Source organism: Scophthalmus maximus, chromosome 4 (assembly GCF_022379125.1).
Source record: "Scophthalmus maximus strain ysfricsl-2021 chromosome 4, ASM2237912v1, whole genome shotgun sequence".
NCBI lineage: Eukaryota > Metazoa > Chordata > Actinopteri > Pleuronectiformes > Scophthalmidae > Scophthalmus > Scophthalmus maximus.
This window is the reverse complement of record NC_061518.1, coordinates 19,347,778-19,363,860: the sequence shown is the minus strand read 5'-3', so window position 1 is coordinate 19,363,860 and position 16,083 is coordinate 19,347,778. Positions and strand designations below refer to the sequence as shown.

The window sequence follows — 16,083 nt, the reverse complement described above, 5'->3', positions numbered from 1 at the left end:
TCTTCACAGTCGTGCGAATGTTTTCTTTGACAATGAATTATCACAAATTGAGGTTTACGTAGAGACTCTTTATTTTAGAAATTATCAAAGCTTTGTAGTGTTTCAGTGAGGCCTGGATGGGTTCATGATTGACTTTGAGAGCTTACAAATATATTGAGGATCTTTATCAGAGCACATTACTGAAGCTAACCAAGGTCAATCGTATGAGAAAATACTTTTTTCATCCGCAGAAAATCATGTAAATTGGCAGTAGTGTATGAATGTAAAGTTCACTTTGAACCGTAGGGGGCGAAATTATTGTCTATTTATACTTATATAACATTATATGGTCTTTGTGTATGTAGAACATTTACTGGCAGTCCTGGCTGTACGCCACCCCCACCTGCCTTCGAATCTCATCCTCCAGCTCGGCCAGCAAAAGAGAGTCGGCGTGAGAAACAACTGCGCTCTGCTTCAGCCCTGCGTGGAAAAATAACAGCATAAGACCATGCACCAAAGCCAGTTCAGTGTTTCTGATGCCACCATGTGTTGAAAGTGTGTATAACAAGTATATGCCTGAACATTTCTGAAATCTATTCAAAAATGTGCTTATTTAAAAAAAAAAAAAGGAAATACATCAATTTGTTTATCAATTAAAATGTGTACAATATCACCGGTACCTTTAAGCAAACACTGCCGAACCTCCTCCGCTTCATAACGCATCCCCGTGCTGTTGATGAAGTTCAGAGGCAAATAGGGTTCTGGCACTGGATACTCCGTCTCCTTCCCATTCACCACTAATGACGTGGGGCACCACATGTGGTCAGGGACCTGAACACATGCAACAGCAAAGTCAACGACTGCAAATATATAATCACAGCAGAATACACACGGGTGCAGTAGATTTACTTCTTTAACATTTTTTTTCCACAACACACGTCCCTCGTTTCCTTCCTAGATTAATTCACAGTTGACCTCGGTTCACTTACCAAATTGTAAACTTCGGAATGTGCAAACTGCTATTGCTTTTCAGACTTTGTGTTTTATTGGCTCATGCGGCTGTGATGACCTACCCTGATTGTGCCCTTCGTGCCCACAATAATGGCATCGTTGGACAGCTTTATATTTGAAGAGCAGGTGAACACAGCCAGTCTGTTCTTGGAGAACTTCAGAGTGACGGCCACAGTCTCATCCACTCCTGTGACGACGGACAAAAAAGAATACCAGATGAACATTTGATGAGATAATACACCAAAATACATGATAATAGTGAAAAGCATCATCAAATTCTTCACTTTGGAACCAAAGAGGAGTGAGAGGTGAAACCTCAAGCTTGTCCGGTCATTCGAATAGCACATAGAAAACACCGTGACCTGGATGACTGGGAATCTTTACACACTTTTTGTGCCAGTTAACATATAAAGTTGGTGACAAAGATAAGAAGTGAAATCTTATTGCACATGCACACTAACCCTTGTTTAGAAATTCTCGATTCAGAACCCAATTAAACCCTAATCCCATCTGTTATCAGATAAGGAGCTGCAACGACTGAGGCCGACGGACGTCCACCTCGTGTGTGGTGTGTCGAAAGAAAAGAGAAAGCAGGAGTGAGGAGGACGACTCTGTGATTACAACAGGCTTCTACGTCTTTACCCCTGGGAGTGTTGGTGAAATGCTTTTTTTTTTTGCCAAACATGAACTAGCTTTGTTCACCACAGCCGGTGGGCCAGATCATCAGTTACAGGGCACCATGTTATTAAGTGCAACACGTCCCCGATTGAGTTCAAAATGATACCTGTGCTTTGGGAACTACGTGTGGCCTGTTTGTGCTCACCTGTCTCCAGGCAGACCCCCGTGGCCTTTATGCACTCTGGCTTCTCTCCGTTACACACCATGCATATGAACTGCAGGCAGTAGATGCCCAGATCTAGCGTCGCCCCTCCACCCAGCTCCTTCTGCACCGATCTTGGCACGTGCATCAGCGGGAAGCCGAACTCCAACCTGATCATCCTCACATCTCCCACCTCGCCCTGGGCCAGAAGCCTTCTGATCTCCACAGAGGCCGGGAAGAAGCGGGTCCAGACAGCCTGGAGCAGCGGACAGGGCAGGAGGCACTTCATATACGGTTACATTTTTTTTGTAAGTACATTTACTGTACAAGTCCCACAGAAAATAGCTTAAATTATTAATGAGGGTTTGAATGCTCATTCCGTAATGTTCAAAGAAGGATTTTCATTTTTCTGCTGCAACACAGTCAAGATGGGAAGTGTTTAGATGTGTCTGATACATCAACACGCGGACCGCTGCTCAGTCTGACCCGGGTCAGGTGTCCCACTCGGCCAGTCAAGACGATTCCATCTCCATCGCTGACGAGCGATGAGGCGGACGCCTCCAGGATGTAGGCGTCCGCCTACATCCTGGAGAAGTGTTCTGGACTTTTTTCCCCTAAGGATTTTCTGCTCATTAACGAGACTCGTCATCCTCCACTGACCGGCTCATTTGCCATTTTCTGGTTTTCCTGTGTGCACCTGCGTCTTTGAGACTGCACCCAACTGCTGATGATTTTGGCAGTTTGTCTTGAACCTTTTCATGTTTTACTTCAAATTGAACGTGCTGACGCCCGGAGCCTGACGAGCAAAACAATGTGGAACTGTGGGAAGAAATTAAAGATGCGAAGGGTATATAGATCTTTGGTTGGTTTTTCTGGTCCGCTCCACCCATACCTCCATGAGAAAGACGTCGTTCCTCTCGGCGGAGGCCAGGATCTCCTTCACCTGCTTGGTGTTCATTGCCAGCGGCTTCTCACACAGCACGTTCTTCTTGGCGTTCGTGAAGAGCAGACATGTGCTCAGATGGTAGGGGTGGATGACTCCAACGTACACCACATCTGTGTACACACACACACACACACACACACACACACACACACACACACACACACACACACACACACACACACACACACACACACACACACACACACACACACACACACACACACACACACACACACACACCAGAGTTTGGACTGTAGGAAGACACTGCAACTGAATCGAAAAATTACATTTCTGAAACAGTAAAAGTGTCTCAGAGAATTTTAATACCAACACCAATTTGACCCTGGACTGACGTAAACTGACCAACGTCTGGATCTTTGGCGAGCTCCTCGTAGCTGCCGTACGCTCGGGAGATGCTGTGCTTTCTGGCGAACCCCTGTGCGTCCTCCAGCCTGCGCGCTGCCACAGCCACGACCTGTGAGTACAGTTATTCAGAGTGTCATCGGTTGCGACCAGTTGCTCTGCTCTTGCTCTACTGATAAGACCCGCCACGAGCTATGGTGCCTGCAGATCTTACTCCGAGGCTCATACGAAAAGCTTAAGCCCGATGATGTTCAAAGTATAATGAGCCATCATAACAGTTACCTGTGGAGCTCAATGAAAACATCTCACCTAATATCAGTGAAGAAACTCTGACCGTGGGCAAATATATATTTTTTCTTCCTTTTTTGTATCCACATCTTGAAATAAATGTAGCTATTTAGCTCTTGCTTACCAGTCAAATTCATTCCGGAGATTGGGAGTCTATAGATCAAATTCAGCCTTGGTTTAATTTTGCTGATAATTACTCAAAGAAATGCAAAATGACAATAAAAAAGATAAGGAATTATACAAAAAAATAGTAATATAAGTGAAATAAATATATATACAGACATATATATTTGTTTAAAATACATTATGTACAAAATACTGTCATTACTGGATTTTGGAGTGCAGACATCTGAAGTGCCCCTTTATTGCCTGTTTTACGGTAGTGAGGTCGGTGGAAATACGAGACTGCATCACGTGTGGTTGACTCTTGCTCGTTAAACACCGCACTCGTACAACCACAAAAGCCGAGAAAATGATGCAAAGACAGATTCATTCATCCGTTGTTGTTGTCGTTGACAGAATGATACAACGTGCGGAGACACTCGCCGAGTGCTCGCGGTGGAACCACGCGGGAGTGAACGGTGTCTCTAACTAACACTACACCGACGACGACGACGACGATGAAGATGAAAATGATACCTGGTGGTCTTCAGCAGGGAGAGATTTCAGGGCCACGGTGAAATCATGACTGATCTTCCCCGCGCTGCAGATCCCCCACCTGGTTGCCATGTCGGACGCGGGACGGTGTCGGACGAGGAAGTGAGACACGCAGGATCCGATTCATTTGAACTGCAGTGGCTGATTTCTGCCACAAGGTGGAGACACAGTGCTAATTTTTGACTCTGACGCTGCACAAAAACAACCCGATGGTGATGATGGTGATGATGATGATGGTGATGATGATGATGATGATGATGATGGTGATGATGATGATGATGATGATGTGTGTTCACGCAACAAACCTCCCGATGGTGATCTTAACACCAGAATAAATGATCTTATCCCTTCCCCATCCTCCAAGAGAGCCCTCTCCCATTGTTTTACTTATGACTGTTATATTGACTTTTAGTCCATATGTAAATCTGACTTCGTATTTTAACCTCCACCGTGAATTCATCTGATTTGACATTTGATCATCTGTACAATTTATATTTTATAGACGTCTGCTAAATGTTTTAATCCCTATGTTTGAATTGTACTACTTTAAAGGTGTATTTTCATTACATTATCAGTTAGCATCATGTGACTGCAGCTTCATCTGTGGATTGATTAATACATCTCTTGTTTTTTATTATCTTTTTATTTTGTAATCACCAAGAGTGGTTTAAGGTCACAAGGTCATCGACAAAATAGCCCCTTTGCTGCTGTTAAGAACTGAATGTGCACGTTGCCGTTTTATCAGGGCTGATATTTCCATGGCTGAACAATGCACGATGCATGTATCTAACTACATACCGTGAATATAATCAGTTGTGGCTCAGAAAAAAAGCAAGATATGTACAGAAATAAATGAGTATGTTAATGTTTATAACAATTTTTGGAGGTACTTTGTATTCAGGTGCATAAATGAGACAGCCTCCAGGTTTATAGAAGCTCAGTGAGCCCCAAAAGGTTGAGAACAAGTATCAAATGAGCCGTGCTCTCTGCTGACTCATAGAGGCCTTCCTCCGTCCCAACTTTGAGGAGCAGACAGTGCAGCCTATTTTCGGACTACACACGTGAATCTATTTGTGCACCGCTGCAAGGGTCGGACACGACGGGACACTTTGATTCAAATGTGCCACTCGACGTCTCTTCGTCTCCTCTCCGGCGGATCATGTAAGGGATGAAACAGGGCTCTCACAATCAGGCCTTTATTGGATTCATCAATCACACCTCGCGGTGACAGCTGGGTTTGTCTTTTAAGGGACTTGATTACAGGATGTCGACACACAGCGTGGTCGCATAGGTTCTGTGTACACCGTGATTTGTTTGGTTTTCAACCGGATTATTAGAAACCCGTGTAATCAGTGTAAGAGAAAACTCCACGTGAAGTATTTTTTTTAGGCATCTAAGAGGTGTCTACGTTGTGCCTCTGAGGGGTCAAATGGTGTGTCTAGGTGCCAACATGAATATATGGAGGACAAACTCTCTATACAGCGGTGAATGCATTCAACATGTACATGTGACAGAAAATTTACTAGTTGTGTCTTTAATATTCGGTGACATCTGAAAGTGTCAGCGTCAGTGACACATGCGTGCGCTGCCGGCGGTGTCACGCGGTGCCGTGTGGGATCTGCCTGTGCCAAAGATCCGACGCCCCGCCCCCAGCAGCTCCCCCTGTTCCACCTGAGTCGAACAGGGGAAGCATGGCTTCGGAGCGATGTCACTGGCTGTCCTGGCCGAAGACGACTCCCACCTGCTTCCGGATTTCATCCATGATCTCCGTCAGTAAGACCGACTCAGCCAGGGGCATCCGAGGGCTCTCCAGAAGGCCTGTAGGATGGAAGAGGAGTTTCACGGGGGAATCAGACTGACGGAAAAAGACACATCTGTTCGACAGCCCAGTGAAAATTATGCACATGTTCACAATGAAGCATTAATTAAGTCAAAGCGGGGATGTAAAGATTATGTAAATGAACATGGGAAGCAGAACCGGTAGGAGTGTAATACTATATAAGCTGATAACAGTCTGATGAGTGCATTGGCGTACGACTGTTCATCTAAATGCCGGTGACAAGCTACAGGGATGCAACGGTTTACTGAACTGTCTCTACGTCAGACTCACATTACCCTTGAAACAGTGGCTCAGGCCTTTCAAACAATAATGTCATCCACTTGAAGTCGAGATGCACAACTTCCCTTTGACCGTGACCTACCCTGAAGCAGGCACTGCCTCACTTCGTCTGCCTCATAGCGAAGCCCGGTGCTGTTGGTGAAATTCAGCGGGAGGCTGGGCTCGGGCAGAGGGTACTCCGTCTGCCTGTCGTTCACAACCAGTGTGGTCGGGCAGTGCATGGGGCCGAGAACCTGGCGGGCAAAAAAAAAGAAGAAGAAGGGAAACGGCCTGTTTGTGTTAATCCGAACACTCCACTCGTAAATCATGGAGATGCGGCCGGTGTGGATCTTGGAAATACTTCAGTTTAATCAAATGTGAAAGTAATTAGGGGCCATCTTAGGCTCAATCATCTCTTAATCAAGTAAAATGTTCCTGTACAGGAGCAGCGTAGCATACGGTGATGGAGCCCTTGGTGCCGCTGATGACAGCGTCGTTCGGGAGTCGGGCGGCGATTGAGAAGGAGCAGAGGGCCATCCTCTTCCTGGAGAACTTCATCACCACCACCACCGATTCATCCACTCCTGCCAAATATACATGTATACATATAATTTTAAGTGAATGAATTCTAACACTACTGCTGGTGATACCCTTTAAAATCCTTTTTTCTAATTTCAGTCAGTCAGTGCACCTGACTGAATGAAAGTTCAGTTCAGCTTTAGGGCTTCTTCTTATTGTATGTACAGTGGGATGGTCTTACAGTGAAGGATAAATGCAGTTACAGCCTCCCCAACACCCCCCCCCCCCCCCCTGTCAGTTTTATTACTGCATTCTCCGGGGAGGATTTGGATTAGTCTGACGTTTTAGAGATAAGTGTGGGATTTTCTGCGTGAAGAATTCTTCCCTGAGGTGTTTACATTTTGGACAGTTCATTTAAAGATGGGATTTTCTGTCTAATTTTCACGTTTCACACAAAGGATTCTTCTTTTCCGCCGTTTATTTGTCTATTCTTCAACGTTCAGCCGCGCAAGTGTCCAGTTTGTGACCACTGATTCACGCTGTGTGGTCAACGGTACTAATCTCCGTCCCACCTCTGCTGTGCTGCGTGACCCATTTGCTGAATCATACCTGAGTCGAGCAGCACCCCCGTGGCTTGGATGGACTCTGGCCTCTCTCCGCCAAACACCATCAGGACGAACTGCAGGCAGTACACTCCGATGTCGAGCAGCGCCCCTCCGCCCAGCTCTTTCTCCACCGAGCGGGGGATGTGCAGCTGGGGGGAGCCGAAGCAGGCCCTCACCAGCTTCACCTCCCCTACTGCCTCCTCCGCCAGCAGCCTGCGCACCTCAGCGTGCACGGGAAAACAGCGGGACCAGATGGCCTGGGAGGGACAGGGGTGACAATACAGCACCGCTGCACCAGTAAACAGTTCATAAGAGAGTATGACGTGTGTGCAGCAGCACCGTTCTTCACGTCATATACTTTTATGTGTACCGGGGGGCAGATGTGCAGGTCAAACATGACAAGATGCTGTACCGTACCATGAGCCGTAAGCACACTGACTTCTGGTCTAACTCCAAGCAATGAAGTGAAAATGAGTATTTTCCAAAATGTCAACCTACTGCTCAAAGGATAAGCATGACTATGTGTGAGTGAGTGCAGGTGAAGAGGGTAAGTCATCTCTTTTCACTCCTCAGATAAATCAACAGCAAAAAAAACTATATATTTGATATACTTGCATGGATTTTCACAGAATACTAAAAAAAAAGAAGATTAACAGGTGTTACCTTCCCGTTTTTCATATAAACCCAAATTCTTCCTTCTTTGTTCTACGGTCGTCATACCTGAACCTACAGCAGCCCTGATGGTGCAGCAAGTGGCCGTTGAGCAAATGACAACATCACTCAAACCGTACCTCCATCAGGAAGACCTCGTTCTTCTTGGCGGCGGCGGCGAGCTCTTTCACCTGTCTGGAGTTCATGGCGAAAGGTTTCTCACACAGCACGTTCTTTCCCGCGTTGAGGAACAGCAGTCCAACTCGCCAGTGCTCCGTGTGCAACACTCCCAGGTACACAACGTCTGCAAGGCCACAGATGTTCCAACCAGTAACACCAAGACGCCATTATCTCTGCCTGTGCAAGGGGGCTGTCCCGTGCAGTAAACTCACCGACATCTGGGTCGCTGGCCAGCTCCTCATAGCCGCCGTAAGCCTTGGGAATACCGTGCTTCCCGGCAAACTCTTTGGCACGCTCCAAGCTCCTTGACGCAATGACTGCAATCTGCACACAAGGGAGGATGGCACGCGTGTTCATCACATAGCGTTGCCCCGTCAGCAGGTCTGTCCACTGCACGGGAGACATCTCGTGTGACAGTGAAGATGTAGTGAGCGTGTTCGGACAGAGCACTGTACCTGGTGATCCCCGGGAGGCAGAGTCCTCATGGCCACGCTGAAGTCATGGCTGATCTTCCCGGCGCCACAGAGTCCCCATCGGGTCGCCATGTCCAGTCGGAGTGGTAAGCGACAGATGAGCGGAGCGGTGCTTTAGTAAAGATCTGATGCTGCTGGAGAGCTGTGACCTTGGGAGAGGTTGAACATGCGGGGGAAGAAATGGACCAAACTGTCATGCCTTAGTGCCGGCAGCACTTCAGGCGAGAAGGCTCCTGCATTTATATGCTGGGGAGGCAGGATGTGTCACCTTCCCTCTGCTCCCACCCTGAGGTGCAGAGCCTAACACATACACACACAACACACACACACACACACACACACACACACACACACACTGTTGTGTTGGCGTGCTGTTGCTGATACAGCCCTTTTAATCCAGGCTGAAGTGGTCTGGACCAGTTGTCGCTAACAATCTGTAACAGGACTATCATTGGCATTGGGGCCTTTCCCCATTATTAACCTGCAGACGGGGCAGATGGTGTACAGTTTAATGTGTACAGGCCGGGTCGAGGGTTCACCTTCGCCTCACGCATCAGCACCCTCCCACAGTTGTAAGGGTCAAGTATTGGAATCAGGGGCAGAGGGAGGCACTGATTAGCATGTGATGGTTGGACGGACGCCGAAGCCAATGAATAAACCGGAGTCTCGTGGTGGGATGAATAGATACGAAGGGTTACGGGGAAGCTCATGCAGCCCACAGCGAGACAATTTTAACTGGCCAGTAAGCTGAGCCAGGATGACTATGGAAAAGCATCAGCTCAGTTGCCCTTGAGCTAAACATTATCTGTTCAGCCAGACAGACGGTTGGGTAAACTCCCTGCCGTCTGCTGCCAGCAGAGGACACTGTGTCGTCAGCGGTGTTCACTTTCCCTCTCAAGCTCTCAGGTTTTGGCACGGCTCATTGTCAGGAATTATATAAAAGGTTTGCAAAATCGGCCGAACCACGACGGAGGCAGATCGAGGCAGTTTGGAGGGTATCTGCCACAGGTAATTAGGACTTTATGGATCAGTTTGCGATGAAAGAAAGAAAACAAGATTTTCATGCCAGGATCATTACACAGCATGACTATAATGCACCAAGTCTTTGCAATGTTCTGCCGTATATTTAGTTTTGCATGTGACCTACATTCACTCATTATATTGTCAAAAGTATTATTGTTTTTTACATTTCCTGCAGGTGCTGTATGGAGACAGGAGTTGCACGAGTAAACATTGTCAGCAACAACGTCTTCACTATAAAAGAAAAGGAATTTAATACATTTGAGGTTCTCCTCACCGGCTGCTTTCTTTTTGTATTTCACTTCCAAATGAATTCTGGGAGCTGTGTGCCGTTGTCATAACAACAAGGTACCAGCTGGGCAATTTGTATGCAAATGGCATTGGGCTTGGCCTGATATCCTTGCCTATATACCACAGGACCTGGTTGCCATGGGAATGCCCAACTCCCAAGTGTTTTCTTTTTCTTTTTATACTTTTTTTTTTTTTGGAAGAGAGAGGACGCGGCAGCTCCAGCGTGAGCGACACAGTGACATCCGTACAGGTGTTAAGAAAAGACTTAAGTGTGAGGGATGAGGTGCAACAGGGCAAGTGCATTTTGAATTGGTGTGAAGCAATGAATTGCTTCTGTGCCGCCTGACTCACCTGGAAGCACGGGATCGCACTATTCTCTGCCCGAACTGCGCCTGTGCCAGGAATGTCTACTCCTCATTGAACACTGAATGGTCAAAAAGGCCAAACATCCTCGGCGTGGGCTCAAGGTCACGAGTAGAAGAAGCCCGTTCAGTGTTGATAAGGAGTGGATAAAGAGTGGCCAGCGTGTAGTATAGGGTGGAGCGTGGGCCCCTGGGTTTCTGGGGCTGCCGAGCCTGGCCCTGGGATAGAGGCGGACAGAAAAAAAACGGCTTCGCAAAGTGAACGCCGATGAGCCGAGTCATTCTGAATCCTGGCATGCGGAAGGAGGCCGGCGCCTCATTAATTCAGCATGGCCAGGACGATTGCCTTCCACTCCTATCACTGTCTTTATTTGATTAAGAATTCATGCATCATCTCTTGTCCCCATCACTATTCCACCAGGACGGTGAAAAGTGGCATCCAGCGGGTCACGTGGGCGGTCACAACAGTTTCCTCGGCGGGTGTGGAGTCGTCGTGCCTGTGGAGGTGGTTGATCACAGCAGACAGTTTTGTTTCACACACTGTCACGTCATTATCTTGCTGTCAGAAAGACTCTGCCGCCCTTTGTCATTGACAATGGCAACCCACCAGTGTTACAGTAAAGCCTCTAAACTGAAATTATGTTAATGATCTTGCCATTATTTGAACTTCCCTAATTATTTGCAAAAAGAATGATGATGTTTAACTCTTTTTCGATTTAACATAATTACTGGGGAGGATAGAAGCTGCAACGCAGCTCTTCAACCCCGGGTTTCCATGTAACAGCTCTGATTTCATCAGCAACGTTAAGTTAATGGGAAATAAAAGAGGACCATAGAGAGGCAGCCTAATCCTATTTTGATTGATGTGGATGTGCGGAGGGTCCCCCCCCCCGCTCCCTCCTCCAGCTGTCAGTGTAAGCGAGAGACATTTTGCTGTGGTGTATTTTTGGGTAGGGGGGGGAGACGAACTGTATCGCAGCAGTTGTGGGAGCAGCATCACTCCTCCATCTCCGTCTCAAGGTCACTGCAGAGGAAGGGCGACAGGCTAGACAAATGCCAGTAGGTGCCGGCCATTTTGAGGGGAGGTTGGTAGCTTGACGGATCCAGGGAGGGGGAGGAAAGTGTGCTGCAAAGAGCTAGAAGTCATTTTGTCAATGCTACAGCATGGTCTGATGTGTGGGACCAGTCTTTTTTTTTTTTTTTCCATTAGAAAAAGTGTGATAGAGGGAGACTGAGAAGAGCAAGCAAAGGGGGGAGCCTTTGAGCCGCCCAGCATTGTGCAGGCCCTTTGAGAGTCCTATCTTTGTCTGCAGCACACGCACACGCACACTGGGAGGCTGAGCTGCGGAGCAAAAGCAGGCTGGACCGGAGCTGACTTAGCAGCCCTTCTTCTGGCTGTTAGCGCTGATGGGGAGGGGAGCGGCATGTAGAGTACAGCCGCACGTTATGTGAAGTTGCCATTCTTCATTTCAACCCACGGTCCATGTACTGTCAGCCAAATCCACATTTGCCAGGGTGAGGTGTGTTCTCTCCATGTGCCTCCATGTGGCTGAAGACACATTCGGCAAAGTGTCAGCAGGGCTGGGCATCATGTGGTTGATTTTAATTCCAGCCAGTGCTGTGCATTTGTGTCCCTGATGCTGGGTGGCATGTTGAATGGTCCAAAGTTGGCACCTTTCGTGTCTTAATACCGAATAAGCTAGCCACCAGCGGTGCCAACTGTGCATGTTGCTGAGCGATGTGGCTAAATCCACAGTTTGCTCAAACTTGCATTCTCTCCATGATCTAACACATGATCAAATATAATAATGAAAATAATGGACTTTATGCGTGCAGCACCTCCCATCACATGGAATGGAATTTTTTATTCCAAAAAATGTAGTTAAAACCAACAGAAGCTTAAAAAACAGAACATATTAAGACAACAAGGATGATAACAAAATACAACCTCAAATGGCAAAACAATAAAAGAAAGGACATTTTCAATCATTTTAGACCATAATAATAAGTTTTGGGAAGTTTTTTGTAAGCGTGTGGAAAAGAGGATGCATGTCTAATATGCATGTGGGAGTTTGTTCCAAAGAGTTTGGCGCATGATAACAGGAAGCTGCCTTTTTTTGTAGTTTGTGTGTCTGGGAGCGCACACACAGCAGGTTCAGCGAATATACCACATTTTAAGCTAAATTAACTTGCACTGTGACACTGTCAACGTCTCACTGTGTTGTAATCTTCATCTATATAAATAAGCAATACCATTCATCGCTCTGGACCAAAGTTGCAGGCCGACATACAAGGAGAATGGGTTTACCAAGGTGAATATTTATCATTACAAATGCGCTGAAATATGTCTCCTCTTTTCTGTGATGTTTACCTCTAATAGAACTCAACCAACCAACAGATAAAAGCTATTGAGAAGAGGCTCTGTTCCTGTAGTGAATGTTTATTTCTTGTTTGAATGCTAAACAATGTGTCAGCTCTATCAGTGCCGCCGGTCCCCGACTATCTGTCTCCATTAACGGCAGCATGAAAGCATGTCTGAGAAACATCTTTCTCTGTTTTCTCACTCTGTCTCTCTCTCTCTCTCTCTCTCTCTCTCAAATACACAGAACCGAAAAAGAAGCCGGGTCCAAAGTCCACGGTGGTGCCGCGTCGTCTGGGCTGTCTGCGATCTGGAGTCCGCGACAGAGCCCCAGCTGAGGTGAGAGAGGAAGACGGGACAGGAGCCACGACGCAGGACAAGATACCACCCGGCTGATAATGTTCATTTGGGTCTGAGTCGTGTCCATTAGGGCGAATCACCCCCACAATGTTCTGCATGCAGTGAGGTGAACGTCCCTGTGATCTGAGACCACACAGGTTCTCCTCAACGTGAAGCCATGTTTGGTAAAGGTAATGAAACAAAGTGTGACTAATGAAGGGTCATTCAGGAACATCAGAGCAGGGTCTTGGGTATAGAGCAGGGTCTCTTTAAAGATGTTCTTTTACCCTCAAGAAAGTATTTTGTAGATCACAATCAACAGCAGGTTGATATGAATCTCCTTCGTGTTTTCTGCTGTTGTGGCGTTGCTCTCTTTATGTCTCTATTTATCATTGCTGTGTAGTCTTGTTCACCGCAGTCGAAAGAAAGGCAAACAAAAGTCTGCAGTCAACCTTTTAGTTCTTAGATAAAAGTTCCAGATACTTTTGTTCAAAACGTGGCTCTAGTCAGAGCTGGTGGTGACTGAGTGGTTTGCTCAAGAGCACTTAGGCGGGGGAGATGCTCCATTTCCCAAGCTCGTAGCAATTTTGCCAACCGATATATCGTTAATGACTTGAGTCATAATACTGAAAGGTGATACATGCATTCTTTGCAGAATTGTAATTAACCGAGAAGCTAAAAAGAAGAAGACATTATCATTACAAACATTTGAGGCATTGGAAAAATGATTGATTCATTATCATTAATAAACCCATCAGTTAAATTCTGTGCCCCCAAAAAAGCTAACATTTTTGATGATGAACAGTTTTTTTCACAAACGCAATGTTTTCCTCTGGCTTATTAGTGATAAAGAAAAAGGAACTGCTATATGAGAAATGAACAATCAATAACCCCAGAATTTATAAACTAAAACTCCACCAAGGCCGAACAATCCTACACATGATTTGTTAGCCCTTAAAGTAGAAATGTGAAAGCAAAAAAAGGAAGAGGTCTGATGACTTAAATGATTTATTTGTCATAAACTACAATAAAAGAGAGTGGAGAAAATAGATCAGCACTAAAATGGGTTCCTTCAAGCCCCAGGCCCCATCCCGCAAGATCTGTTTAGTAGTTTTTGCATAATCCTGCTAGCAATTAAACCAAAAAACAGACACAAATGAACACATAACCTCCTCGGTGGAGGTAGTTATGACTCATTAGAAAGTCCGACCACACAAGCTATTACAAAACCTGTCTTTCCACGGCAACTTTCCCACAGTACGCGCCGGAATCCTCCCTGAGCTCCCTCCTGCTTCCATGTGACGGAGAAACTGTTCACCGAGACCGAGGCAACTGCTTGGTCCTACCGTTTGATTTCCCACTCCATCAGTGGTCTGTGTCCCCCCTGTTGGCCAGTCACACTGGCGCCGCTTCTGCGGGAACGCCGAAACCATTTAGCAGCCAGCACACTCCACTGCGTCTCCCTGTTTAATTGCCTGATAGCGCCTGTGATATTTTTATCAGCCGTCCTGTGGCGGATGGCTGCCGTGGAGCTGTGTCTGCGCGTGTGTCTGTGTGTGTGTGTGTGTGTGTGTGTGTGTGTGTGTGTGTGTGTGTGTGTGTGTCATCACGTGTCACGCCTCGGTGCACCTTTGACAAGAGAGCTTCCTGTTTGCTGCAGGAAACTCTGCACTTCTGTGCACCTGCATATCAAAACTGTGCGGCCAAGCCCCTCAGCTGTGACACGGCGGAGAACATCCACACCTCAATACGTCTCCGGCTTCGACGCCTCACCGTCGTCGCCGGGCGTCACGGTAATGGATCGTTGGATCTTAGTTAAATACGAACGCTCAGAAATATTTTCCCACATGTATGCTCAGTAAACGGCTGTTCCACCACTGCCACGATGCAAGGAGGTTTTGATATGTGAGGTTTGAAGGTGGCTCTAAATATGGAGGGGGGGGGGGGGGGTTGGATTTATGGCTCCAGACTGCTATCAGTATCAGATACAGTGCTTTTTCCCTGCCTAGAGACTTTATATGGATACACAGGTTCCTCTGGCTGTCACACACACACACACACACACACACACACACAGATACAACTTCCCTGCCGGCTGTAAGGTTTATTAACTCTATGCTTGTCCACAGTCAGAGTGATTTAGGGGCTTTGGAGGGAGGTGGTGGGAGGAAAAAAACAGGCAGTGGGGGAGCCACAGAGAGACAGAGACGGAGACGGCATCGAGGCCTATTTGGAGCTTCAGAGTCAACTAACTACCAGGCAACATAAAACCAATTCTCTCTTTTTTTTCCCGCTGAGTTTTTGGCAGGGGATTAGGGAGTGGATTTCACCTCCATGGGATCGCTCTTTGAGCGCAAGCTCTGTCTCATGTGGGAATTATTGAATTCGCTCAGCAACTCTCCCCTCTTCGTGGTTTAAGACATTTCACCGAGGTCATTCCGAACACTAATTTGATGCACCTAGTCAGTCACACTATCTCACAGAGCAGGCGCCATTTCCTCTAAAACAGGGTAAATGTGAACCCTGGAAAAAAGAGAATACATGAAAGCAACTGGAATGCATTTCATGTTTGATTGTTCCTTCCAGCGAAATCCGAATCTACTGCTCTTGCAAAGATAATTTCTTTTGATAGGCATAAACACGAATCGACTGCTTGCTAAGCTCCTTAGTCACTGCCGTTAAGCCTGTCGAGCTTTCTCTCCTTTGCACGGCAAATATGCAGTTGACGGTGATCACTGATTGACCTTTTGAAATTCAGAGTCATTTTTTTAACGAGTCAAGCTTGATTTTCGACAGAGGTAAACAATGCTTCACATTACTCTACGGCTACTGTGAAATGTTGCCGGCTCCAATGACAACAGTCCGTGGCATATTACAGCAGGAAAGCCTGCTAAGTCCCGAGCGGGGAAATCGGGTTGTTTTCGTCGTTGTTGTCGTTACGTAGAGGGCACCAGCATGATGCACTCCCGTCGTCAAGCGTTAAAGCAACACATACCTGCAAGCGTTGCGTTACACTTTTGCTCAAGGTCAAAAAGAGGAGATACAAACTGTCAGATGGACAATGGGTGTTTGGGGGAGGGGGTTAGCAAACGATCAGCTGGGTGAACAGAAAGCATGAGGGT

At 46.7% G+C, this 16,083-nt stretch overlaps 2 protein-coding genes across 2 annotated transcripts; both read right to left on the bottom strand.

The window, feature by feature from the left end:
- Nucleotides 1–47: 47 nt before the first annotated feature.
- dhdh.2 (dihydrodiol dehydrogenase, tandem duplicate 2) lies at nucleotides 48–4,204 on the bottom strand. Its single transcript, XM_035627509.2, has 7 exons — nucleotides 4,047–4,204; nucleotides 3,120–3,231; nucleotides 2,703–2,866; nucleotides 1,814–2,066; nucleotides 1,053–1,177; nucleotides 660–810; nucleotides 48–459 (listed from the first exon to the last, which is right to left on the bottom strand). The coding sequence occupies exons 1-7, from the start codon at nucleotides 4,134–4,136 to the stop codon at nucleotides 350–352; spliced, it is 1,005 nt and encodes a 334-aa protein (XP_035483402.1). The 5' UTR covers nucleotides 4,137–4,204; the 3' UTR covers nucleotides 48–349.
- A 484-nt stretch (nucleotides 4,205–4,688) lies between these two features.
- On the bottom strand, nucleotides 4,689–8,927 carry dhdh.1 (dihydrodiol dehydrogenase, tandem duplicate 1). The gene is made up of 7 exons (XM_035627510.2): nucleotides 8,573–8,927; nucleotides 8,330–8,441; nucleotides 8,078–8,241; nucleotides 7,291–7,543; nucleotides 6,622–6,746; nucleotides 6,266–6,416; nucleotides 4,689–5,882 (listed from the first exon to the last, which is right to left on the bottom strand). Exons 1-7 carry the CDS (start codon nucleotides 8,660–8,662, stop codon nucleotides 5,773–5,775), a joined length of 1,005 nt encoding a protein of 334 aa, XP_035483403.1. The 5' UTR covers nucleotides 8,663–8,927; the 3' UTR covers nucleotides 4,689–5,772.
- Between the last annotated feature and the right edge of the window lie 7,156 nt (nucleotides 8,928–16,083).

Excerpts from the sequence above, each read along its gene's own strand:
- dhdh.2 (XM_035627509.2), bottom strand. The coding sequence starts at position 4,136 with ATGGCAACCAGGTGGGGGATCTGCAGCGCGGGGAAGATCAGTCATGAT. Across the intron at positions 1,178-1,813 it reads GGGGGTCTGCCTGGAGACAG|GAGTGGATGAGACTGTGGCC; the intron begins GTGAGCACAAAC and ends CCGTCGTCACAG. Across the intron at positions 460-659 it reads TCGGCAGTGTTTGCTTAAAG|GGCTGAAGCAGAGCGCAGTT; the intron begins GTACCGGTGATA and ends TTTTCCACGCAG.
- dhdh.1 (XM_035627510.2), bottom strand. The coding sequence starts at position 8,662 with ATGGCGACCCGATGGGGACTCTGTGGCGCCGGGAAGATCAGCCATGAC. Across the intron at positions 6,747-7,290 it reads GGGGGTGCTGCTCGACTCAG|GAGTGGATGAATCGGTGGTG; the intron begins GTATGATTCAGC and ends TATATTTGGCAG. Across the intron at positions 6,417-6,621 it reads GCACCAAGGGCTCCATCACC|GTTCTCGGCCCCATGCACTG; the intron begins GTATGCTACGCT and ends TTTGCCCGCCAG.